The sequence below is a fragment of the Podarcis liolepis genome (genome assembly GCF_965112155.1).
Source record: "Podarcis liolepis genome assembly, chromosome: 10".
Lineage (NCBI taxonomy): Eukaryota > Metazoa > Chordata > Lepidosauria > Squamata > Lacertidae > Podarcis > Podarcis liolepis.
In genome coordinates, this window is record NC_139562.1 from 42021942 (window position 1) to 42049747 (window position 27806).

At 40.5% G+C, this 27806-nt stretch overlaps 1 protein-coding gene across 8 annotated transcripts in view; it reads right to left on the reverse strand.

Moving 5' to 3' along the window:
* NAV3 (neuron navigator 3) overlaps nt 1-27806 on the reverse strand; it is a 426597-nt gene that overhangs the window by 207899 nt on the left and 190892 nt on the right. For 3 of the 8 annotated variants that reach the window (XM_083463070.1, XM_083463069.1, XM_083463068.1), the window contains exon 1: nt 13610-14304. The exons of the other annotated variants lie outside the window; for them this stretch is intronic. In XM_083463070.1, coding sequence (XP_083319196.1) covers nt 13610-13852 — 243 coding nt within the window. In that variant the 5' untranslated portion in view covers nt 13853-14304. Of the gene's footprint in view, nt 1-13609; nt 14305-27806 lie in introns of those variants that run through there. 8 annotated transcript variants of the gene reach the window in all.

Here is a 27806-nt window from a genome sequence, read left to right on the forward strand (position 1 = left end):
ATGCTGCCCTTGGCTTCTTTGGAAGGAAGGGCAGAATGTAAATTTAAACAGATAAAACAATAGATTGGGTAGATTGTATTTTAAACTCAAGCAGGACAAACAGGAGTGAATTAGGGTTGAGAAACTTAATGGTTTATTGAACTGAATGGATTAAATCTCACGTTTCAGAATTTGACCTCAATGTATCCTTCATAATTACAGAAAGGAATCCCAGAATGGCATATACGTTTGGGTGCTCCATGTTTATTACTGTGCAGGGAGCCACCTGCCTTAATTCTAGAAGAGTTTTGCAGCGACACCAAGAAGAGTCCAATCATATACTGTGATTGAGCGTTTTGTAAACTATAACCTATGAAACGAGATGCATTACATTTTGCATTCGGTTTTGGCTTCCCCCCCTTTTTTTAACACAGCATCAGCTTCCAGAATTTCTGATCAAGGGGTTTCTAAGGCTTTAATCAAGAATACAATGTTGGCTCCAAAGAAAACCTACAACCACCAATTTTAGCAAAGCCAATAATAATCTAAACAAATTTCAATAGAGAACACATTCCCCTGCTCCCATATTGTATGAATCTAAAACCATTTTATGATTAGTCCTTTACAAGAAATTGTTTTGGGTGGAGAACTCCTTCAATAACTGCGGCCTTTATCCACAAACCAGGCATTCAAACAAGCACCACTACCCCTTCCAACTGATTTTCCCACAGAGCAATGGCAAAAGATAAAGACAGCCCTATTCTCTCTTCAATCAAAGTGTAGAAAGGGGTTAAGGGATCTTGGAGCTTCTCCTTCCCTAAGCTGAGTAAGCAGCCTTCCATCTTGCAGGAGGCCCAGTTCTGGGGGTACCTGACCCCCAGTTGTTGGCTATCTGTATACTTAGTGTACAAAAATGACAGTTAGGCTTTACTACTCACAGGACAGCAGTACAATACAAAAAGAACACTTGACCCTCTATTTACATAGCAATTTAATAACATTTTACTTCAAACTTTTTACATTTTCCTCATAATCTTTGAGTGATTGTTTAGGAAGGCCTTTGGACTGCTAAATATGGATCTATTTTTCTTATCCCTTCATGGACCCAATCCAGTCAAAATTAGCTATAACTATATTCCACCATTCATTGATCCAAGTCTATGTTAGAGAAGGTCACTGATCCAAACCTACGTTAGATAGTTAAGGTCTATATTTTAAAGGTTCAGCTATACTTCAAATTAATTAATGGTTTCCCCCACATCATATCACCAGAAGTCATCTTCACAGCAGGAACTATAAATTTACCTATGCCCTTACTCTATAGAATGTTTAATATGATGGTTAATTCATCTCTACATCACTGGTTATTATGGAACAAATAAAGCCTTCAGGTTGTGTTACCAGACTGATTATGTATCTATCCACATGTTAGCATTACATATCCCTTAAAACATTTGTTTCCTGGTGAGAACAACCATAGTATTTAAAAACCTTTCACAGAAATTAGATTTTAAATTCTGACATTCCTCAAAAGAAAATAAAAACAGCCAGTATTTGTTCCAGCCAAAAACTGGGAATGAAATTTCGAGGCAGATTCAGTTCCTCAAGATGGAACTTAAGGGCTGCTTTAGTTATCAGCATTTCCTCAGAGTTTTCACACAGTCAGATGCAATATCCTCTCCTCATCTGCTGTTTGTTCATAAACGTGTTGGATTTTGCACTGCAGAAACAGACAGGCACAAAACTGCACATTGTACCATATTGTGGTCAGGAAGCTAAGGTCAGTTGTGTGCCAATTTGGATTATTCCCAGTGGTTGAGGAAAAACACAATAATATAGTGTTCACAGTAACAAAAACATATGTTCCCAAAGATGAAAGTAGAAAGCAATCTAAATATCCAGCATTCTAACAGCTATAGTTTTGTGGTACTTCCTTTTTTTAACTCCACATGGTAACAAAACAACTCAGCACAGTTCCTGATACACAAATTGCTTCCCTTTGAGGTGTGGGTGGGGGAAAAGCTCAAAATTGTTTCCTTCTGCAAATCTACATGCGGTATTTCATGTACTGGGGAAACACAGTCATATATTATATACATACAAATACAAGTTTTGTTTGCATTAATTTTTATGAGTAAGCTATTGGATAATTGTTCTTACACTTAGGATGGTATTCAATGCTAATCCTACAAAGAGTAGGCTCACTGAAATTAATGAATCTAAGTTACTGTAGTTATATTCATTAACTTAAATGAGTCTACTTTGAATAGAACTAGTGCTGAATACTATCCACAGATTCTATCTTTAAAAGGTTTTTTTTTTACATACTACATTTTAAAAATTCACACTAAGAGTTTTGCAGAATTTGTTTGTTTGAATATATGTCACATTTCAGTCACATTTGTTTGTTTATTAGTGTTTATACTCTGCCCTTCCTGCAAAACTGGAACACAGGGCAGATCACAACATATCATACGGTATGTAATATGCAATCCAGTATTTAAAATATGCAATAAAAACACCATAGAAATGTCTGCAGCATAAAAAAATTCACAGTACAACTTTGAACACATCAACTCAGAAGCAAAGCCCAGTGAGTTCTGTGCAACCTTCTCCCAAGGATTGCAGGGTGATGGGCATGTTAAATTTTTGTGTTGAGGTCACTGTGATTTTTCAGAGTTTAATATGATCCCTGACCAAACTGGGGCAGGAGGGCCTCACTTAGAATTTCAAAATCTAGAACAAACCCAAGTACTCTGAGTCAGCCCAAAAAAACCAAGTGGAGAGTCTAATTTGAAGGAGGGAAGTACAATCCCAAAAAACTTTGAATAGTTGTGATATATTGCTGAGGGGGTGGGCAAGAGAAGAGGAAAGCAAGTCTTCAACCACCAGTAATCTCGAATGCCTCATCCAGAGTCTAACCAGAGACAATTTGGCAAATTTAAAAAATCTACCTGGACAGACATTTTACCCCTGAAAAAGAGGGCATGTCCTGGAAAAAGAGGACACATGGCAACCCTATAATTCATATATATATAACACGGACTGCTTTTGCACTACTGCTTCCTAAGCTTTTTAAATTGTCTTATCTTCGAAAACCACTTTCACAGGAAAGCTGTAAAGCTGACACCCAGAAATCTGCGTATGTTCCAAGAAAATCTGGAATAAATTTAGCAAGTTTCTGATGTGTGAAAGTACTTTTCACTACCACTACCATCATACTTTTTAGTGTATGCTTGAGAAATTATTTACAATACGATGCTATCAGTCCCGTCCCATTTTGCTGCATCTCTGGATCAATCCAATTATTGTGCCTTGTAATGTGCTGGCATACTATTATTACTTTTGAAAAGTGAGGGAAATGATCCCAGGACTGACTAATCAAGATCTACTAAAGAGAAGAAGTGGGGAAAATAGAGTGAAAGCAAGAATTATAAGGTAATAATGACCACTGCATATTTGCCTCAAATGTCCCAGCAAACTGAACTCTTACGAGCGTTCAAAGTTAGAAGAGATTTCTGCTAAGATTCTGAAGAATCAAGGTTAATCTAAGTCATAGTTTGCCAACCTTTTTGGGTCCAGGGCTCATTTGCACACAGGAGAAGCTGTCGTATGCGCCTCACACACTGCACAACCAAATGGCAACCTACTCTATTGGGTTCTTTGAAGCCTAATGTCAGTGGTGTGTGGTGGTGTGAATATGTGCGTATGAGTTGAAGGTTGACCTGGCTATCACTGGTGAATGAAGAACTCAAGCTCAGAGTATGGTTTCTGCCCAAATCTTTAACACTCAAATCAGTACGATACATAGGCAGAATAAGGTTATAAGCTAAGCAAGCTAAGACATTGTGGCATGCCCCCTTGGGTCCCTTTATTTTGGAACGAGGTGGGCACAACTTCAGCATGGCAAGTGGGACTGTTCTTTAGACTGCGCAAGCAAAGATGAACTCGTCCAGGTTGGCTGGACCTGAGCTGGACCTGACCTGCATTGGCGCTTCTGTGACCTAGGCAATCGGGAGTTGAAGTAAGCACAGTGCACCTAGGTGATGTAAGAGAGGACAGAGCAGAGAAGGGGGAGTGGTTACACTGCTGGGATGCTCCCTGGGATCTGACCTTGTCATCTGTAACTCCCTCCCAAGATGACTCTTAAACCTATTGAGGCCCTGACCCATTGGACCCTCCCTAGGGGAATCAACAGGCAATTCCCCAGCCTCCCCACAATTCTGATCCACCCAGCCCCTACATGCTGTCTCCCTGGGACTCCTGACAAAAGTAACCCTCAGGCACCAGGGACTATCAGGTAGAGGCGTCTGATCTAAGTTCACGGCTAAGTCAAGGTGCACACTACAACTAATTTTCAATGGCATAAATTAGTCTGGGAGCATGCCCAGAAATGCAGGTGATTATTGCCATAAGGCTGCTTCCTTCAATACAGGGAGCGAAGGAAAGGAAGGAAGGAAATGCCTCACAGAATAAGTTACCAGCTAGTGCAGCAGTTTGGTGCCACTGCTGTTGGTTCTGTGCCACAGTAATGCCACCCTTACTGACCCTACTAGTCTGGGATAACAGCATTCAGCACAGAGATCAGAGTGGCCCCATGTGGATAGTTGGAATTAGGCATAACAGTGCACACTTATTATTCACACAACCTTCTCTCTGCTTGCTTCCTACAGAAAAAGATATTGGACTTGCCCAATGCTATTAAATAACCTAAATCAGCCTCACATTTGGGAAGTTAATTGTTGTGAGGAAATAAGCTATATAAATCAGGGTTATGGAGGCACATTCATTTTAAACAAGCAGCTATGCTATTGAGCTGATTTACCAATAGGTTCCCTTCTAAATAAGGAGCTGTCCCATACCTATTCAGGCAAATGGTCTGTCTATATCAGCACTGTCAGTTTGGGCTGGAAATAGCTCTTTTCCTTTCAGCAACCTCATTCATGCAAACCGCAGGCTCTACCAATGAGCTTAGAGATGCACTTCATAAAAGGAAACATCATTCCTGTTTTGTGTTTAAAGAAATGCTGAGAGTAACAATATTCAGGGTCAGTTGCAAAGCCCGGTTTCCTGGATTCTGTTCTGACTAGCCATTCCTCTTCCTCCTTAACCAAGCTCTTTCTAAGTAAAGCTATTTACAACTCTGAAATGTCATGCTATTGCTATGACACCCACAGAGAAAGTACAGCTCCTTTAGCTCTTTCTTGCACAACCAAGAAGCATTGGTGCTTTGAAGCTTGCAGTTTTCAGTTTCCTGGCTTGGAATATGAATTTGCCTAGCAAATTACAGATTGAGCATTGTTTCCCTGAGAGATTCTTCTACAACTTGAAACATAAAATGAGACACTGCAGCTGTGCAGAATGTACAATTATTAGTTTAACTCATTTAACTCTTCCCCACTCCTAGTCCTGAATACTAATCACAGTCTGGGCAAAGCTAAGCAAATGCACCCCAAAACGACTTCAGGGAAGCTTCTTGCTCCTCTTTTAAGAATTCTCCAGTAATGCATGTAACTACTGACTGGTTTTCCAATCAAGATGAAGATTTTTGTTCATTATAATGGGTAAGACAAAATCCTCACTCGGTGGTTTGCACTGTGTTGCACTCAGATTCTGAATTCAATTACACATCTCTTATAAAGTCTTGCAACATGGTCACACTGTTGTTTTGTTTAAGGTAACAATTACTATTTATAAATTATATGATCCACTGGAGACTCTTTTACATTATTTTAAATGGACAAGCTATATTCACAGAAGAAAATCCTGTTTACTGGTTGGCATGCCTTGGCAGGAAATCCCATTGTTGCTGTTAGTGGTGAGTAAAAGTCCTGTGTGCTGATTTATGCCTTACTCACCCTAAATCATGTATGAGCCATACAGACCTTTCCTGCTGGATGAAAGCATTCAGCAACACTTGATAGGAAGTCAAGCTTTCTATGCATGACCATCCTGATTACTAATATGTGGTGGTTTTACAGATGTCCTATAAATCAAACTCTGATGCACAACAGGAAGCAGAGGCTGCCAAGTCCTTGGGAGTCCAGCACAGCATCATCAAGATGCTAGGCCAGGTGCTAGAAATGTGGAATGCAGCTTTGCTGAACAATATTTGGGGCTCAGGAGATTCCATTGCCTCTTCTTGAACTCCTTTTCCAGATTAACTGCAGCTGTATTAATTGGACATTTTCAGCTGAATAATGATTTTGAGCTAGTGTTGAAAGCGAATCTTCCTAATGAGAAACCAAGCCACGCTATCTGAAATATCTGAGAAGATCAGGGCAGAAAGGTAGTCAGGGAGGTTCAGGAAAACTGCCCACGCATTTCTTTTTGTGTGGCAGGGAAATCAGGAAGCCTTATTCCCTGATCTAGTATTGCTGACCAATTTGGGGGGGGGGGGGAATCAGCTCAAGCAGAAGTGGGAATATATGTGTGCAGAGATGCCAAAATTTGGGGCTGGTTGCCATAACATTTTGAGAAATGTTAGAATTGTGTGTGCATGCATGCAAATTAAGTAACAGCATTTCCATTTAGTGAACATAATTAAGCTGTGATAAATTATGCATGTGCCCTAAGAGGCCAGGTTACGAAACTCAACCCCAGCTCATTATTTCACATGGTGTTGCATAGGAAGGAATGCAGAGCACACGAGTGTGCTTTTCTGTCACTGTCCCACACATTCTGCTGAGCAGAAGCAGGCAAGATGGACAGCAGCACAGTAGCACCAAGTTGGCAGAAGCAGCTGTGAGGATTGCTCTCACACCCATTTTCCTGTGTCACTCCTTTACTCCACTTTGGAACACAATCACATGCTGGTACATGTTTGTCAACATCAGCTACAGAAAGAATTTGCTGTTATCTTCATTCTCTTCTGGAGCTCCAATTGGAACTTCATCCCTAATCTTTACTGGGCTCCACCCAAGAACCATATACGGTCATACCTTGGATCCTGAACACCCTGGAACTCGGACGTTTTGGCTCCCAAATGCCACAATCCCAGAAGTGATTGTGAACATTCTTTTGGAACCCGAACATCCTACAGGGCTTCCACAGCTTCTGATTGGCTGCAGGAGCTTCCTGCAGCCAATCAGAAGCCGTGATTTGGTTTTTGAATGTTTGGGGAGTCAAACGGACTTCTGGAACAGATTCCATTTGACTTCCAAGGTACAGTGGCGTAGCGTGGGGGGTGCAGGGGGGGGCCGGCCGCACCGGGCGCAACATCTTGGGGGGGGCGCTCGCACTCACAGCTCTCTGCCCCTAGGGCAGAGGGGGCACAAATTACTTGCCTTGCCCCGGGTGCTGACAACCCACGCTACGCCACTGCCAAGGTACGACTGTATTTTGAAATCACCCATGCCCAACCATTAGATTAGAACAAGCCATTTACAAGCGAAACAGCATGCAAGTCATCTCCTAGGCATCACGATCAATATGGCACTTTGTTATAGCTTCTCTCATGTTTTATACATTCAGACTTGCAGACGTGGTTATTAGCTGGCAGCTTCTCAGTATTTATACCCACAAACTGTATGATCCTGCCTTAACCACTTGAGGATTAGCTTCCCTTTGATTTGACTTGCTTATTTTCCAAAACCTCTACACTTGGTTTATACAGTGCTTGCATAAGAGCCACCAGAAAGCAGCACACTTCACACAAGGGGATTATCTGCTTGCACTTACCAGACAAAACATTGTGAATTCCTTGACTGAGAATTTCAATGTGTTATGCAATCTTTCAGCGAATTTTCATTCCAATAAAAGCAAAAGAGGCTAATGAACAAAAAAACCAGCCCAGAAACTTAAAATTCATAGAAAGTAACCAACTGTTATGAACAGAAGTAGCAACTACTCCTGCAGCAAGGACTACAACTGCATGGCAAGTTAGTGCTGTAAGAAGAGGAAAGCAGAATCATCTTTGTTTAGTGATCCATGGAAGAAAGGTGGTTTCATATACAGACTGTGCAGATGTGATGGAACAAAGTTTGTCCACATGTAACTTGTGCCTTCTTCCTTCTGACCAAAAAGTGGTTTGGAAGAGAAGGAAAGTGATAAGCTGGGGGAAGAGTTTGAAGGGGATGGTTATACTTGTGTGCCCCCCACCCAAAAAAAAACAGGTACCTCTGGGGAACCCAAGGATGCAGTAAGGAGCTGGGTAGCATTTCAGGAATGTGGATAATCTCTCTGTTAGTCAGTAGCTGGCTATGAGAATATATATATATCACATTTCCTTAAAAATAAGTTTCCTCAAGTTTCAAAATGGTGTGCCCAAATAGCAGCAGAAGGGACATACTACTTGTGTAATGATAGATAGATAGATAGATAGATAGATAGATAGATAGATAGATAGATAGAAGATAGAAAGATAGATAGATGATAGATAGACAGACAGATATAGATAGATATAAGAGATAGATGATTGACAGTCCTACCTTGCATATTAGTTGGGAGCTTAAAAATACTGCAAGCACAGCATATCTAAGAAGGAGGAGCTTCTCGGTAGCCATGAACTGATTCCTGCAGCTGTACTCTAAGCCAGACTTGGCAATATAATGAAGTCTGGAAGCCAACTGGGGTGTCAAAAGTCTCTACAATTCAGGAGGACAGTACACAAAGATTGTGGGGAAAACAGCTGGGTGGCAAAATAATGTACTCTATTGAGATGTAGAAAATTCAAATTTATTTTGGAATTCAGAGCACTTCAAGCTACAGAAGGAATGCACCAAGGATTTCCTACATGTTAATCATTACACCTTTCTGACAAGAAAGGTTAACAACTCTAGCAATTGCTAGAGTTGCATTTTCAATGCATTTAAAATAGCAAACTGGAACCTGGAAGCAGGAGCCAAGCATAAATGTAAACCAGATGATTAATTCATACTTTCCATTATCTTTAACAGATAGAGTCATCATTTTCCCCTCAAAAATAGGAGTTCCCACATATCCAATTATATTCCATAATTGCCCAAACACAAGCAGATTTTTCTTGCATTCGGAAATTCTGAGAAGGTATTCATTACACTTTGAGTGAAAGGCCTTTTATCTGATCTGTGTCAATGGAAACATTCCTAAAGGTATAGCACTATACATACACTTGGAATGTCATATGTTTAATGCATTTGCTAATTCCCAAGAAATTCACCTACAAAATGACTGGAGCATTGGGGAGCAATAGCGCTGAGTCCACATCTGCATAGCATAACTTGGAGAAGCATTAACCCTAATGACAACTCAAAATCCACACTAAATATTTACCACTGATTTATTGCTGAAGTAATTTCTGTATGTGTCCCATCTACTACTAAGGTTGCACTTGATCAGCAGAAGACCGGTATTAAATAACTACCAAACAATTTAACTGTAGTTTCATGCATCCAAAGTGAAACCACAGTAAAAGGACAGTGGTTCTGAAATTCAGGGTAAGCATTTTGGTTGGCTTAAGCAGAATTTAATGATTGGAATGTTAAAGACAGCATCTCCCAAAATCTCATGCTTGCTGCATGGTAAATTATGCTGCCTTCAGATGGCACTTCATTCCATCTTCACAACATTTCCATGCCTGCTTAATTTCATATATTATGTGATCATTTACATGATATAAAAGCTACATCTGGGAATCTAGTGGAATCTAGGTGAAATTTAGCATTCGTGTCTCTCTTATTTCCTGAAAATATCCATTTGCCACACTGTTAACTCGGAAAAGCATGGAAGTTTTGTATTGACAAAAACTGGGGTGGTATACCTGCAAAACAGTTTTCCCCCCAGTCATTTAAAATTTAGTGCCACAAGTTGTAAATTAATCATAAAGCTACCGTGCCAGGACACAACAAGGTACTGCAGTGTCAAATGAACTTTAGAAATCAGGACAGAAGAACTAGTATCGTAGCCAGTAAAACCAAGGCAATAACTGCACGTCTGAATGTGGCCTTAGTTAGCCATACTGTTTTTTTTACTGACGAGGATAAAGCAAAAAGAAGCAACAGAAGTTTTATATCTGGGCATATCTGCACTGCAGACTTAAACTGGTTTAATAACAGCACTTTTTAGAGTATTCTGGAAGCACTCTTCTCTGCATGTATGGGAAGGGATATCTAGCAGAAAATTCAAGACTCAACACCTCACCAAACTAGAGCTGCCGTAGAATAAAATCAATATATTTTTAGAGTATAGCATGTGCTACAGCTGGTATTGCACTGGGAGTAAATATATTTTGTTTGAAGTAGGCGCAAATGCTTCATGGGAGCCATAGCCAGGAAAGCTACTGAGTGCAACAAAAGTAATAAATCCACCCCCACCCCATTGCAAAAACACAGAGATTATTCAATCACAACAGAGGCGGATATTTCAAATGCAAATTGCAATTCAACAGCACAACAGTATTTAAATTTGTGTTCAATTTGAGCTGATTTACAGCCATTGCTTCAATTGACTTCAGTGTCACTAAAATAAACAGGACAATGCTTCAGTCTTTAACCTTTTTATACAGAAGTCCCACAAATTTCAACATGGCATACATCAAGTAAATACACTTAGTGTCACAAATTAACTTAAAAGGGCTACTTCATTGATTTGTAACCCTTATTGGCCTGCAATTCTAGATCTCCTCAGCACAAAAATATGTAAGGTCTGGCCTCATCTGGCAATGTTAGTTGCTGCACGTTTCCATCTGAGGACAAATTATTTATCAGTTGCTTATTGTAAGTATGCATAACCATCACTGGTGAGCGGAGCCTTACATCTGCATGCTGCTTTCCCAGCACATTACATGTGGGAAACATGCAGGCAAAGCAGACTCCTGCAACCAGCAGGATTGCACTATCTGCTCACCACCTGGTGAGGGGGAAGGTGCAATCCTGTTCATTCTGACTATGGGCACATCTTGGCACAGGCAGGGTAGGGCTGTTTGAAAAGCCCTCATGGAAAGTGTGGCTCTCCACACCCTCCTGTCACTGCACCTCTTGAGTGCCTGACCCAGGGCTGCTTACGACCCAACGGCCAAATAAAGGAGTCAGACACAGTAGGTTGGGTTGAACTAAAGGCCACTTTAGTAAACTTAAATACAATGAACTATATGATTAACTAAAGAGGAAAATGCCTATAAGTGCAGGAGTAAACTGAACCTCAGGCCAAGCCTGCAGCTAATATGGTAAACCACTCTGCCTGTGGAAATGGTGGGGAAATCCCTTAAGGTGAATGGACACTTCCTTCTACTATAGCTTACAGAAGAAGCCACTGAGTTCAATTTAGAGTTCATAAGCAAATTTACAATCGTGGAACTGGGTCTTGTTAGGTTTCACTTGCAGCCTGTTGAAGATCTGCTGTGAGGGTTGGCAAGGACTCCACTAACTTCCATTCATGGAAACCCCCCTGGGTCCAAGTCAAAGAGGAGCCCTTCTGTGAATGGAAGGTCTCCTTCCATGAATGGAAAGGCACCTTTTCATCCAGCCCACTGCCTGCCTGTGCAAGACAACATCAATGATTCGTGATCTGGGTCTATGAAGCTGCTTGTCAAAGGGGCCATTGATTTAAGAGGTGTTAAAGGGCACAATCAACCAAGCACAGAAGCATAATTTCAATGGCTTACGGTGTGTTTCATTGAAATACATTCACAATGTAGAACAGCAACGCATTGTGGACTCTATAAAACATGTATTATAGATCAATGTCCCCCTTAGGGAGCATTGTAGCCCAGTCACAAGTTCCAGCAATAAAATGCTGTGCAAAGAAACAAGATGCTCCCAGTGTCTCCAGCCCCAGTACAAGGTACAGACTAAGGACACAATCCAGATATAGAAAAAGCACATCCCATTAAGATACATGTGACATAAGTATGCTTACAGGTCTCTGGATTGTTTATGACTTTCACCATTTCTATCAGCAGCTTTTCTTATGGAAATCAGAAAAAAAATCATGTACCAGCAATAAAACAAGTCAAACTTGTATTCAGTTTAAATAAAAGACTCAGGAAGTTACCTTTTCAATTCAATGCTCTCTCCATCTTGCCAAATAATAATGTTCAGAATGAAAAGAGTTTCCCCATGGTAACTTGGGAAGGAATAATATTAAAGAAAACATTTTTTTTACACTCTTTCAAATGTATCAAGAGCAAAGAAATACGCAGGACTCCATTACAACTAAAATGCAGCATATGTTCTATACTGCATGCAAAGGTTTAGTGATAGTGATACTCAACTAAAACTTTTGGTGGAGAAGAAAAAAGGTGGTTGTTTCTGGCCAGGAAAAAAACTGAAATCAATAAGGAGCCCTGGGAAGTTTCAAAAAGAGCATTCTCTGAACTTTACTGCACATTGGTGAATGTGGCAAAACCTGTACACCACATTTCAACACAGGCTAGTAACACATACTAAGTTCCAAAGAGAGTTTGTGGCAAAGTGGCTACTACCTTCCCAAGTCATCACTTCATATCCTAGTTAACAGTAGGCAAGTATGAATACTGTGACCAACATCTGCCTGGTTTTTTATCACAAGGTTTATTTTAAAACACTGATGTTCTGCCACAGAATTGTGTATAATTTGTATGAGCACGTTTTCCCAAGATGTGTTCTGGTTTACACCTTGTGGAGACAAACAGGACCTAAGCCAGGTGCTCTTTGCTGCCCCCCCCCCAATTTCCCATGATAATGTCCTGATAGAATATGCCTAATGCCTGCAATCCAAAAGATATATAAACCTGTACTATTAAATTAAGAACATGCAGCAAGATACATGAGATAAAGCAAATGGAATTCTGCTGGTACAGTGGTACCTCGAGTTACATATGCTTCAGGTTATGTACTCTTCAGGTTACAGACTCCACTAACCCAGAAATAGTACCTCGGGTTAAGAACTTTGCTTCAGGATGAGAACAGAAATTGTGCTTCGGCGGCGCAGCAGCAGCGGGAGGCCCCATTAGCTAAAGTGGTGCTTCAGGTTAAGAACCATTTCAGGTTAAGAACGGACCTCTGGAACAAATTAAATACTTAACCCGAGGTACCACTGTACTACTATTCTAAGATAACAAAGCTCAGGAAAAAAATAGCAATGATTCTCACTGAACAAACAAAAATTGTTTCAGTTCTCCAAACTACATTATGCTGGAGAGAAATCTTAGATTTGTCACTATAAATCAGAGCACTCTGGAATATCAGAAACAGAGGTAGCCAAAATAGAAAGCTTTTTTGCACACAGGCAATTTTTTATGCTAGGATATACACACACACACACACACACACACACACACAGTTACGTAAAGCAGTAAGGGTTGGGAAACCAAACAAAACAAAACCCAAACTACCAAGAGTGTTTGTTGTTATTGAGTTAGTAAGCAACTTCCCTTTGGGAGTCAGGATGAGCGTGGGAACAGTGTGTTTCTTAAAATACAGTACATGCACACCCGCCAAACATCAATATTTCCTTAACCAACATCATTTCACAAGTCTGCTTCTCTGAGCCTCTGCACGGGATGATAAGATCTGAAGTGCAAATAACACGCAGAATAAAAATTAAAATCACTCACTCCCCAAATTAGCTCACTGTATACAATTCTCATACCCACCACACTATTAGACAAGCATTGCATAAGTAGGTCACTCCCCCACAAAGTTCAGATCTGCAGGTAAAATTCAGAACTAACCTTGCTATCCTCTGTCTCCTTGTTTTTTCCTTGGAGTGCTTTTACTTCTCCAAAATCACAGGCTGACTTTAATGTAAACTGACAAGAAAGCATTGAGCTCTCTGCCCTAGGAAGCTCCAGAGACTTTGATGAATATTGCTGTGACCTGCTTGTGCCAAGATTTGGTATCGGACGGGCAGTATGAACAGGCTTTGACCCTATAGGTGGCTGTCTAAGCTTTGAGGCAACACCAAGTACAGGCATGGCTTTTATAAACGTCTCCGCTTTCTGCCAAAAAGAAAATTGCTTCTGACCTCAGCCGGGTAGATTTTAGCTTCAGTGAGTTCCAGAACAAATGCTTTAAACAAAAGTTGCAGTCATCTTTTGAAAGTTTTAAAAACAATATGACGGTTTTTTCAAAAAGAGGCAAATCTTTTCGTTCATCTCTGCTCTTGCTCTCCCGCACAAACAGCATTTAGTTAAGTCAGTGACTGTGTAAGACTAAACACTCCTTTGAGGCGTGAACTTTTCTTCAAGGTAACTGCTGCAAAGCCGCCTGTCTGGGATTAAAGCACTCATAAATTTGCTGTTTCATCTCCCTACACCATTGCATTGCCGTGCATTAGCGGAAAGAAACTGAGAGAGAGAGAGAGAGGCCAGAAGGCGGAACAACCTCGTATCCCAACTGTCTAAACAGCAGTGAGTCCACAACACTGGAATCACAGACCTCTTCCTGATTACATAAATAACCAGCCCACAACGTCTAAAAAACCATTTTGAAGGAGGGGGAAAAATGAAATCCAACTCATGGCCAAAGCAAACAGCTGTTAGAAGTGTTTTAGCCGGAAACAATCACAGCTAAGAAGCTGTTTGTCCCATTCCCAACTATTTTTCACTGCTGACAGCCATAAGCTACAATACTTCATTCACTGTTCCTCCCATGAAATCAGGTTAAGTTCACACAGGCTAGCAATGGATGCTGAATCTCAGATACTGTCTGCCTTTGCTATGTTAAACGCATTTAAGAACAAAGGTTAAGGGGAGGTGGGGGGGAGTATCTCCATTAGTGGCAGTTTTTGTTGTTGTTTTGCCCTGGCCACCTTTCAAAATATCATATTCATTTTGGCAGTTGTCAAAATAGTTGACAATTCAGTCATCTAGCAATGTCTAAAACTTCGTGTTACTTATGTGTGTGTTTTTTAAAAAAAGCGTGGAAAAGTGCCTTTATCAAGCAAAATGAGCAACATCTTGACTTTGAATCTTAACTCATTGTGAAGATGGCTGAGGAAATCCCACCAACTCAGACTTTCCTCAGACTTCGCCTGCTCAGACACAAAAGAAGACTTAAGTACAATACGATCAGGAATGAAATCAAATGCATTTCTATGCAGACATACGTTATGCAGACTCACAATAGTTACGACAGCTAGCATGGGCCACTAGGCAGAGATTTGGGAAGCTAAAGGTTCAATATCCATCTCTACCATTAATCATTGTGGGACTTTATCCACATCACTATTCTCTGCCTTGGTGTGTCATAGGAAAAATACTAGCCTACTTTGCAAGGCTGTTGTGAGAGTGAACTAATGCTTGCTAAATAGGAGTAGGAATATTCTAGGTAATGAGATCATTGGGCTAAGTGGTTCATAGAAAAATCACCTTCATATATGTTGTGTTTTGATGGTACATTATACATCATTGCCCGACTGTGAGTGTGTAGAACCATAGGTGTTTTGGGCCAGTTTGTAAATCTATCTCATTTTATTATACATAAAGGAGCTGTCAGGATGCTTCATGCCGCTGTTAAACTGATTTAAGAGGTGGTGCTCTTTGTTAAGCCTCATAATGAAGCCATTAGTTAGATAGCGTGTGTATGAGAGGGTGTGTGTGTGTGTGTGTGTGTGTGTGTGTGTGTGTGTAGATTTGGCTTATGGGAAGGATCTGGGAATTGAGTACCTGAACATGGGGATAGATAAATTAATGAACATCTAATAGGTTCCACGCACACCCCAATCATCATGTGTTAACAAAATACAACTGGAAAAAATTAATGAAACTATTGTTAGGACCAACACCTGCACAATGACAAAATTTATATATTGGCTTGATAATGCAAACAGCACACAAAGCTTATGAAAAACAACAATTTCATGTTCAGCAAAAGGAACATGAAAACCAAAGAAGAATTCGGCTAGAATAGCACCAGAGTCCATTCCCCCATGTGTGGTGCACGTGCACAACTACAGAACTAGGTCATTACAGGATGGTCTGAGTATGCATTCCATAGCCCATCCAGTTGTATCCCTTCTACACACTGAAGGAACAATTCTACCTGCTGCTGCTGTTGTTGCTGCTGTTATTTTCAAAAATGTTAACATTTTTATGGTCCAGCATTCTGTTCTTGGGCCAGCCAGTTGCCTGTTTTAAGTCTCCAAGCTGGACATGAGCGCAACAGCATTCTGCCTACCTGCAATTCCCAGCCACTGGCATGCACAACATGATGACTTGTGAAACTACGTCAACAGTTCAATAGTTCTTGGACAGGGCATGCCATCAGATCATCCATGAAGATGGGGCCAGTTTGTGGGCAGCCAATTATTATATACCCAGCTGCCTCTGTCAATTGAAATGGCAAAAGAAACGCATTTGTAAAATTTTCTGCTGAACTCTAAGCTCTTTCAGCTTCTTCCACCTCCAAAAAAAACCTACCTGCCAATTTAAGGGATCTGAAACTGAATAGGAGTTTGCTGGTTATCTGCCAAGAAGCTGGTAGGGTGGCAAATTAATTCTTTCATCTTTCGAAAAGGGTTTTTTTCTCTTCATATTGGTCCAGAGCTCTTTGATGCTGACCAATTTTTGTTACTGTGGGTTAGGTTGAGAGTTTCAAAATCACAGCTATGCTGGCATTTGTTTCTGGACTAGAGTACAGAAAATTGCTCCATAAGGTTCCCATTCGGATTTCTTCTTTTCAAAAAAAAAAAAAAAAAAGCAGAAACATCTGTTGCAGTCATGAGCAAAGTCTTGGCCCACTTTGGCAACAGCAGTGAGATACTTTGAAGTCAATCAACTTTGCTATCACCAACAGATCTTCTTACAGTCAATGGAAATTCCTACACAGAAGGACTGCAAGACAACTCATACAAAATTACATCCCAAACAACAGGTGAGGGGAGCTATTAGTGCTTATTGAAATGGGGAAAGGATTGAGACAGTTTAATGGCCCAATACAGATGTAGAATAGTTCAGCTTACTTTAGCAGTATGACCCTTGGAGACACGCAAGTATGATTTCATTGAGTTACAAATGGGGTTAAATAAAGAATACCACAATGAATCTTGATTGGAAGAAGTAGCACTAGTTCATATGGCTATCTTTTGCGGAGGGGAGGGTTCCTTATACACATACAGTCTCCATGACTTTGCATACGAAAGAGTGGCAACACTTACAACCCAGAAGCACATGGGTTCATTGTGTTTCTGTCCTTTTTGCAGTAAAACTATTACCCATCTACCACTGGTCCATATCTATCTCTGCATGATTGCAGGCATATGTATGCAAACTATTACAACAAAGACAACAAAAAATTATCATACAAACTGCCCCTTAGATGACAAGCTCCCAATAAAAATAGGGAGTGTTACTTGCTCTTCTAAAATGACATGTGAAATATTTATGCTCTGGTGGTGACACTAGGCTAACCCAGAGCAGAAGGAACAGTGTGAAAGCTGAGAGTATTCAGAAGTACTGTATTGGCCTGAATACAAGCCACACCCAAATATAAGCCGCACCTTTAAAATTCAGGGGGGGGGGAGAGAATACCCAACTATAAGCTGCTCCCTTAAAATTGGAGGGGGGGATTCTGAAAGGTGGGTGGGTGGGGACGGGATGGACAGGAACTCAAAGAAGCCCTTCCATGCATGTATATTGCTTCTGCAGGCACATCTGGGCAGGTGTGATGATTTTCCATCCTGGCAGCTATCCTTACACACCCCAATCTTTAGGGAGCAGTTTCTTGGGAGGGAGGCATAGAAGGCTACCATGAGAAGGGAAACCTTACAGCCTTTCTCAACCTGTGGGTCCCCAGATGTTGTTGAACTACAACTCCCATCACCCCTAGCTGCAAGGCCAGAGCTCAGGGATGATGGGAGTTGTAGTCCAACAACATCTGGGGACCCACAGGTTGAGAACCGCTGCTAGAAGAACCTGAGTTTGTACAGAGCGCACAATACTTTGGAACTTCTCACTTGTAAGGCCAGTACCTCATTTACTAGAGTAGAATGTGGCAGATCTCTTGCGACTCCAATGATGCCTGCAAAAGAAAAGTGATTCCTTCCTACTTCAGCATCATGCCTGCCTGGAAGCCAGCAACTCTGGTGTGGGGGAGAAATCCACATAATTCAGGCAACCCACATGGTTTCACTTTAGCATCATCTTCACAAAAACAGATGAATCAGTCTTTATTTTCTTGAGGTTAATCTATGTTTAATAATATTCAGACTCTATCTCCTACTTTTTCTGCTTTCTTCATTAGGAAAGACATTTATGCCTGTGAAATACAGAAACAAAACGTATCATTCATTTTTCATTTCTAATCTCAGTGCTACATTCAAAGTTTATGCACTTGAACTCAAACCTAAGTTGTTCTACATGTCCTCTTTCAACACTGTCTCTCAGTTAGCCACAAATATCTGAAAGTCCTCCTCATAGCGCCACACCCTTTCACATAACCTTTAAAAATAAGCAATCAGATGGCCCAGATTCTAACAGTAAGAAGAGTTGAGCTACAGAATCATTTGATTCACTCCCCTCCTTTCTGGCAACATAACAGAGAAAAAGATCAAAGTCCACTGTTCTCTACCTTGTTGGAAAACCTACATTTAGTCCATCCACAAATAAGTAGGGAAGATCCATATGTTCCCATCAACTCTTGGCCTCTTGTCTTCTGCCAAGCATATGTGAGTATTTCCTTGAACACAGGTGCTCCATTTTATTTTGAATGAAGCAAACAACTATTTCTATGATATGGTGTATTGCTTGGGGCCACATTTTAGTCTGCATTTTAATCTTATATGTGGACTTTCCTGGGAGCAAGCCGCATTGAACACAGTTAGACTTGCTTCTGAATAGACAAACATAGGATTAGACAGTCCAATACTTCCTAGTTCTTTTTTTAAAAAAAATAAAGTCACTGTAGGAGACAGGTAAATTGAGACTTTTGCCAGTTAGCTCAGTCACATCTTATAAAACATAAACAGGCACACACACACACACACACTGCTTATGCACATCCAACTCATGCATGACCATGTTTACATGGGTTGCAGTAAAATATTAAATAGATTGGCCTTCCCTTGCTGGGTGCTGCTACCCAAGTGAGGGAGGGAGGCCTTCAATCGACCAGTGGCGCAGGGTGGGAGACACCTTTTCCCCAATCTCCAATGCTCTGACAATAATCTACACTCCTATCCTGGCATCAGTTCTGCTGGGTGTCCTTTTTGGCCCTGACCGTCCATGGCCAGCTACCACTGCTGCACACACTACATCCCCTCAAGCAGGCAGGCAGGCAGGCTCAGGACAGGCCAGGCAGCGGCCTAAGAGATTTTCAGGATGTGTCAGTCTCTATCCCCACCTCCCCCCACACCCTCCCTATTAAAGTGGGATCCTCCCAATTTCACATGATTTCACTTATGCACATGAGAGCCCAGAACGTAACCCCCACGTGTGGGGGGATGTCTGTATATTATTTATTTAGAAATCCCATCATGTTGGCAACTGACACAAGACATCTAAAGGCAGTGGACGCATTATTAGCATTGCAACCAGCTTTAATAACAATTTTAAGATCAGCAGGAACCCCTTGATGCATTCGGTTCAAAACACCTGAGAAAAATAGATACTTCTTCATTCTTTGAGTGAATTCTAGGAAGTAGTAAGCAACAAGTGTGTGTATGTGCGCGTGTGCATGCAGATCACACACTCCGCCTCTCATGTTTGGCTGCATATATCCTGTGGATTGACCGCCCGGTGGTAAACCATGGTTAATAGTTTACTGTGAACTTGCAAAAGGCTCATACTTCATTCCACCCCTCTAGCTAGCAGAAGCAACAAACTGTGCCTTAGTGTTGTATTGAAACTGGAAATCATAGTTTGTTTTGCTCCGATCATGGTTTGTTGAACAAAACAAACTGCAACCTCCAGTTTGATGTAATGCTATGCTAGGGATCATGAGGTGTTGCTCCCGCTGGCTAGAGAAGAGCAAAGTGAGAACAATTGCTGTGCTCATGGTAAACCATAATCCACTTACTTGGACATGCAAACTGAGCCACTGTCTCCTTCCACTCTTCCTGAAACCCAGCTCAGTAAGATTATTTGGCTTATAGTCAATTTGGTTCTATTGAAGTTGAAGCAGAATTGGGGGAAATGTACGTGTTTCTGCTTAATCAACTTGTGGACTAGCCTGTCTGGCTCCCATGTGTGTGCTTAAAATTCATCACCGCTTCCTTAGCAATTCACCTTCTGTGTTTCATCTTCTGCAAATGGGAGAGATCAGAATAGCTCACAGCTGTGAAAGAGAACTTCAGATCCTACAGATGTTATTTTCTTCCTTTTGCTGAGTGTTCTATTCAGAATCAGAAATATTACCTTACAGATGTGCCTTGCACGAAAATGATGCTAAAGTTATTTATTAAACTGATCTAGCCTTAAAGGGCAAAACAGGAGACAAATGGTTATATTAGCCATCTTCCTGCATCCATTGTGCTTTCCGAACTGGTGTAGACTATTGTAAAGGCAATGCTTGTATGAAAGATACATTTCTTGTTTCATTTGCAATTAATATGATCAATTCAACACTAACTAACAATACAGGATACCAAAAAATATTTGCTGTTGCTTCAAGCAGTGACTTTAGCTTCCTTTAGAAGCTTGGTAGCATTTCCTTTGTAATTTGGGGCTTATCAACACAGTGCATAGTCTAACTGTGGACTATGTTAATCTCACTGTGATTTCTATGTTTTAAACACGATTTTATTTCACATTACTAGTTTGCTGCTGGAAGTGACATATGCAATGCCCTGAAAATTAAGAATGATTTAAAAAAAAAAAACCTTTGCTAAAAAAAACCTAAGGGTACCTTTTAAGTACTAGAGTTTTCAGTGAGAAAGATTCAACCCTTTCAATGAAATCAATGTATTTTTGTAACTTTGGATGGATGCAGCCAGCAGTAGTTCTAGTAGTTTAAAAGTTTGGTTTGACAATTCTGACTTGCTGGATTCTCTATTTTTACCATAATCTTCTGAGGCATGATTACATCCCTCGTGTAAACCTTCGTAGCCTTTATTTTGTGCCCTGTTGCTTTCTGAAATATTCAAAATGACACCTGCCCATGCAACTTTTCTGCCCCTTTGACCTTTTATATTTCTGTCTAGAACCGACTGTAAGTTGTTCACCCAGAGAATTTCCAGGGACCTGACAAACATCTTGCAAGTTATTTTTGCTCTTCTTCATGTAACCTAACTAATTTATGTAACCTGCTAAACCTAATAGAAGAAAGTGAAAGGAAAAGAAAAGAAAGACGTATGAGAGGCAGCTTCTGAACAAAATTATGGGCCCCAATGTAACATTGTTTTAATGATGTTGTATACCACAAATACACATACACTGTATCATGAACTTCTTTTAGGCTAGAGGCAATAAATTAGTGTGCTTTGCTGAAACTTCCAAGGTTTTTTTTCCAACTGTTTGAGATGTGTGTGCAGGTAGGACGGAAGCAGATGCCTTCAAAGAGGATGGGATGGGTGCAAAGTTTGGAGAAAGGGTTGTTGTGTTTTTAGGTGGTGGTGGTTGCATCACATACTTGCAAGTTCCAGGAAGTGTTTCCAGGTTGTCAGCCAGCATATAGAGAGCTCTGTGCTATCCACACAAGGCTTTTAGAGAATTTTAAGAGCAATGCAAAAATTAAAATGCCATTATGGATCAAGCACGACTTGTGTCTTGGAGAAATTCCTATTCTGTAACTATCCATTTCAGAGCATGAACTGAGCCTCTCTACAGAGAAGATACATTTTGTTTGGGTTGGAGCGTAAATTAGCGCTATTATCCTTGCCCATTACAAAATGGGATTTTGTGGGATTTTATCTGATACCCAGCCAAGAAATGAAGACTTCCTGATCTAGAGATGGTCACGGATTGTTGTTGTTTTTCATTAGAAGGTTTTATTACATAAAAGGTAATAAAACTTTAAGTGAAATCAGGCATGATTCTCATGGAGGAACAAGCCATTTCAGGCAGGTGGAATCAGGAGAACTGGAATTTTACAACCTTGTCAGATAATAATCAGTTAAAAAGGGGGGGGGGGACACAAATACAGAGGAAGAGGAAGGTGTGTGTGTGTGTGTGTGTGTGTGTGTGTGTGTGTGAATAAACTTAAGGGTGCCTGTATATTTCACACAGGCTTGTTGAGAAGAGTGCTGAAAAAAGACAATTTAGTATCTATTCCATGATTACGTAGAAGACAGAACAAATGATATACCACAGTGATTACACATAGTACTAGAAATATAGGCATGCAGACAAACAAGGTTCATGGAAGTATACTGCTAATTCGGTAGTGGGATTAAGTAAAATAAGTACATAGTACAGAGCAGTAGGACAATATAACCAACTACTACTAAGAAAAGCATTCATGCAGCATCATTCAAATACACAATATCTAAGGGTGTGCACTGACCACAATATTTGGTTCAAACCCTAATCCAGCACTCAGAGAAAACAGATCATATTAGTCCACGGCACTTCATAGGCTGTCTCATTCAGCCAGGAATCCACCTATCAGCTTCATTTCCACACACACCCTCCCCACCCCCAATCATTATAGGGGGAAAAAAAACAGTTATAACTTTTTCCTTCCTTGTGACAGACATGGATTAAACTTGCAGACACAGTAGCCCTCCGTGGTGGATACAGCTAGCTAAATTACAGGCAAATGGGCATCTTTACATCGTTTGTGTGTGTGCATTATTTTTTAAAGGAAACAACTTGCTTATTTGGAGGCACATGAAAATTGAAAGTACCTCTTCTGAGGGCATGAATATCGCAGTATTTCAAAATAGCTTCAGTTTTTGCTTTCGGATGGTTAAAAAAGGAATATAACTTAATTGCACCTGGTTTACAGTGGACAATTGGTCTGAACTTGCAGACATGAGAAGAGTTCCCCTTGGTAAGCATACAAATAGGTCCAGCTGCTTTTATGCTATTCACCACTGTCTGTGTTGTTTAAATTGGATGGCTGTCTTTCACTACCATGGTTTGGAGTTTTTTGAATTCCTTAATGTAAAAAAGTAAGTCTCATTGTATTGCATTTCCAGCAATATACATCTTCTAGCCTGCACATAGCAGGAAGGTTGGATACAATTCTGAACCAACAACAGAGGCCTATTGCTTTCAAAAGATTGTATCTTGCTTTGCTTTGCAGACATCTAAATGTTTTATACGTCTTCTTTAAAATGCCTTTGGAGTTCCATTGCATCCATTGCATGGATGGCTTCAAAAGAGGATTAGACAAATTTATGGAGGGTAAGTCATGATGGCTGTGTACTTCTTCCACTGCTGAAGACAATATGCCTCTGAATACCATTTGTGGGATTTCCACAGACATCTGGTTGGCCACTATGAGAAAAGAATGCTTATTGCTCCTCAAGTTTCTCTGAGGTTTTCCTCAGTTCCTCAGTCTCTTTGGAATATTCCCTTTGTGAAGTTCACATACAAATTGCCTCTTAACAATACCCACCTTCTAGCCAGTCCTTAAAGGCACAATATTTTGAAAAGGGATTTCTTCATTCAACTGCAGATAAGGAAAGATATTCACTGTAAAGCTTAGCCTTCTTGTGGACCCTGAATCTTTCTTTGAAAATAATGTCAATGATCAATTTTCACAACCCTTTGTAAACGAAAGAGAAAATTGCAACCTTCTCCGGAGCAATTAGATGGCATACCAGGCTATATTTTCCCTCCATAATACCCAGCAGTGCTGTTACATATTATTCCAGTGGGATCTCATTAACTTCCGAGATGTCGCCCCAACCTTTCTGTGTAAGTAGACTAGATTTCACAGCACTGTGAAAGGTCTTGGCTTTTTCAGTATGTCATCTCACACAGTTTCAAAGTACTTACAACTCTGCATTGCACGCAAATCTTTTATATCTGTTGCATATCTCATGGCAACTACACACATAAATTACACACCAACTAGCAAAAATACAGGCACATGGACAAGACTGGGTTGTTGACTTTATATTGGGTAGCAAAACTGAGAAAGCATAAGGAAACAGCTGTGAAGAAAGTCTAACTACAGATATGGCAGGAAAGCTGGAGGAGGGGGAGGAGAAGAAGGAGGACTGCCCTCTTGACCCTGGTGTTGCTACAGCCTACCTGGATGGCGGGGGAGGGGGTGAGACTGCGGTTGTGCAGGCACACCAGCGAAACCTGCCCATTATTCCAAATAGTGATATATTCAGCCTTAATCTCACTGCTGCCCCACCTCAGCCCTGTCCAGGCAACATGCAGTGGTGCTGGTGTCAGGAGGGTGGTTTAATGGTACTGCCTCACCACACCAGCTGCCACTGAGAAGAATGAAGAGGAGAGAAGATGGAGGTTGCAGTTGGGGGCAGTATTATTGCCTTATACTTATCAACTTATCAACATCACTGATTGCTACACATTTCTTTCTGCAACTATTGGCATGTTGTAGTTAAAGCCAATCATGTCACTCCTGTTCTTTATTTACCTAAGTTTGGGACAGGTGTGAGCATCTGTATTTTATCTCAGCTATACCTGTGTAGTCTTGAAGAAACATTTTCTTGACATAAGGAGTCAAAGTATGATACAGTTGAAGGACCGTTGCTCTATATCTTGAAATATCTGATGAATCAACACTTTTACAACAATCATCACTTAGTGACTGCTCCTTTTCTTCAGCCTCATCCATGATCTCCAGGATATTTCTTTATTAGGACCTCTAATGATTCCATTTACTGCCATTATCACCCATGCAGCATGTCTCAAGCTACTTCAAAGTGCTGCTATAGCCTCTTGATCCACATATCCACAGACCTTATCCCTTCATCATTACTATCCCTAGCTGTACTCTTTTGACAACTAGAACTGAGTCAGGCAGCTGTCAGAAATAAGAAAACAGTCTCCATCAACCAGCTGCTCCTACCATCTCCTCCCTCGCAGTGTGGTGGAGGGGATGACGACAAACGATGCATCCTCAAATCAGAGAGGTCTCCATATGGACAGAAGGTCACAACTGTCATCACAGGAATTTGCCATATATCCTCTAATGAGGTACAGCTAAAGGAACACAACTCTATACTTGTGAACTGGCAAGGATAAAATGCTAGACAGCTTTATAATATAGTGATATTTATGGATCATGTTTTGGATTGCAAAGAATATGTATCATCAACCACTCTGATGTCACCGTTTGCTCAACTTAGGAAAATATTGTGATTACTGGGGAACCCTATGACTAAAGCTCAAGTCAAATCCACCCAAAGCCCTTAAATACATAGACTTTGAGCACACCCTATAACTAAATTAAATTTTATAGGGATTTTTTGTGTTGTTTCATTTTCTTTTCTGTCTGCTTCAGTAATAATATGCTGAAAGAGTTTTCCTTATTTTTGAGAAACTGGATAGTGATGTTGCAACGATTTCATTGATTATACAGATATAGGAATTTCTATATATTAATAACAGATTATCTAGAGAAATGAAGTGAGAGTTACTAGGAACTTTCTTGTTATTAGCACAAAATAATGTTTGCTAAACACTGAAGAGATATATAAGAGTTCCCCAGTGTGAAAACATACTCAATGTCTTACATCTGATGCCATATAACATGCACTTTAAAAAAATGCTAATATGCAAATCTGACTTTGAATCCTACAAGCACCACAGTCCTAGAATCATAGAATTGTAGAGTTAGAAGGGACCATGAGGATCATCTAGTCCAACCCCCTGCAAAACAGGAATCTTTTGCCCAACATGGGGCTTAAACCCATGATCCTAAGATTAGGTCTCATGCGCCAACAACTTAGCTATCCCAGCACATCCCAGTATTAGAGTCCAGGCACCAGATTCTGATGAAAGCAGGTGACACACAAACACGCCCCCCCCCCCAGTAATCCCACCAGGAAACGCTGTATAAAAACAAATTGCATAAAAGAGGAGTGCTACTCATTCCTGGCTTCAGATATTATTTGCTTACTAAATTTGCATTCCACCTTTCTACCAAACGATGCTCAGGATGGCTAACATCTATATCTAATACATCTATAAGCAGTGGGCCTGATTTTCATAAATAACTTTCTGAATGGTAACTTCTTAAGCATGGTAACTTCTTAAGAATAATTCCCAAATTTTACTATTGAAGCAGGCACAGAAAAGCAGGCAAAGGCAGGACAACTGCAGTGTCCATATATCCAGGATCCTAAACTTCTAAAACAGTTGCCTAAGTATTTTAGATTCCTCCCCCCACAAAAAAGTCTTTAAAAAGCACATGTGTAACAGCAATGGACAGTGGTTTTCACTACATTTCATATTACAATACATTGCTGCTCTTTATCTGCTTCGGAAACTTCTAACTGATAAAGCTCACATACATAGGTAGGAAAGTGATGAAATATATGAAGATGCCATTAACTGCAAAGCTGGACACCCACATTTCCTGTGATAATACATTTTATCTATTTAACAGAAGTAACATGAGAACATAATAATCGGCCAAATGCCTGCTTTCCCCATTCATTGCTTTGTTTTAGCCATTTACTCTCTTTGTTCCCAGCTCCTTCCACATTAGACTGGTAAGGCAGGGGCTCATGGCAAACACAGCAAACTAACTTAACCACACATCTGCCCTGGAGTTTGTTGGCTATGGAGCTTTCAGTGTTTTTTGGCTCAGTGATGTAAAGGCATTACGGATTTTCCTCTTTGATTTATTCTTTTCCCTCAAGAGACAAGTGCTCCAAGTGAGTTAACAGTTACCTAGAAAAGAGTTATCTTTCTTTGTTCTGGGACGATAGTTCTGATGTTCTTAGCTGGTTCGTAATAGTTGTCTGAAATTCCTTCAAAAGGAAACCCCATACTACAGTATTTCTTCATAGCTGCACTGCTTTACTTTTTTCTTTTTCTTTTTAACCAACCATAAAATGAATTGTTTCCTGCATCTCTGAAAAATAAGACTAACCAGTCACCAGTGCTTTTCTCTGGTGGTATGCAACCCGTTTTGGGAGGGGGAGAGAACACAATTCACAGTGTTGGCGCTGACCTTTAAAACTGTAAATGGCCTCGGACCAGTATACCTGAAGGAGCGTCTCCAACCCCATCGTTCAGCCTGGACAATGAAGTCCACCTCAGAGGGCTTTCTGACGGTTCACTCACTGCAAGAAGTGAGGTTACAGGGAACGAGGCAGAGGGCCTTCTCAGAACCCACCCTGTGGAACGCCCTCCTATCAGAGTCAAGGAAATAAACAACTATCTGACTTTTAGAAGATACCTGAAGGCAGCCCTGTTTGGGGAAGTTTTCCATGTTTGGTATTTTATCGTGTTTTTAATATTCTGTTGGGAGCCGCCCAGAGTGGCTGGGGAAACCCAACCCAGGGCAGGGTATGTATGTATGAATTAACAACAACTACTACTACTACTACTACTACTACTAAGAATAATAATAATAATTAATAATATATTAAGAGGCAGAAGGGCTCTCGGACCCTGTCAGAGCATTACACCTCCTTTCCTAAGGTGGGCAAACTCTTCCCAGGCTTGGGGTAAGTAGGCGTGAGCCTGTGTCCTGGCCGAACGTTGGACAGTATGAAACAGGCATGCACAGTCAGGTCATGAGAATAAAGATATGGTGTTGCAGCAAGTAATTTAATTATGATAAATCATGTAATAACTATATACCAAAATCTTAATGAAGTTCCAGTAAAACATATAATTGTTTTACATATAACTTTTCTTCTTGCCCCAAGGAATTTTTTTGTCTAGGGCTTCTGCCCAGAGTACCAGCACCATTTTTTCTAGAAGCAAAGCACAATCAGTGACCACTAATTAGTCAGATGTCCAAACTAAAACCATGTCTTTTTAAAAAACTTTTTTTCAACAGAGAACACCATCATAAAGAAAACACAGTTATATTACCCTTTGAGAAAAGAGC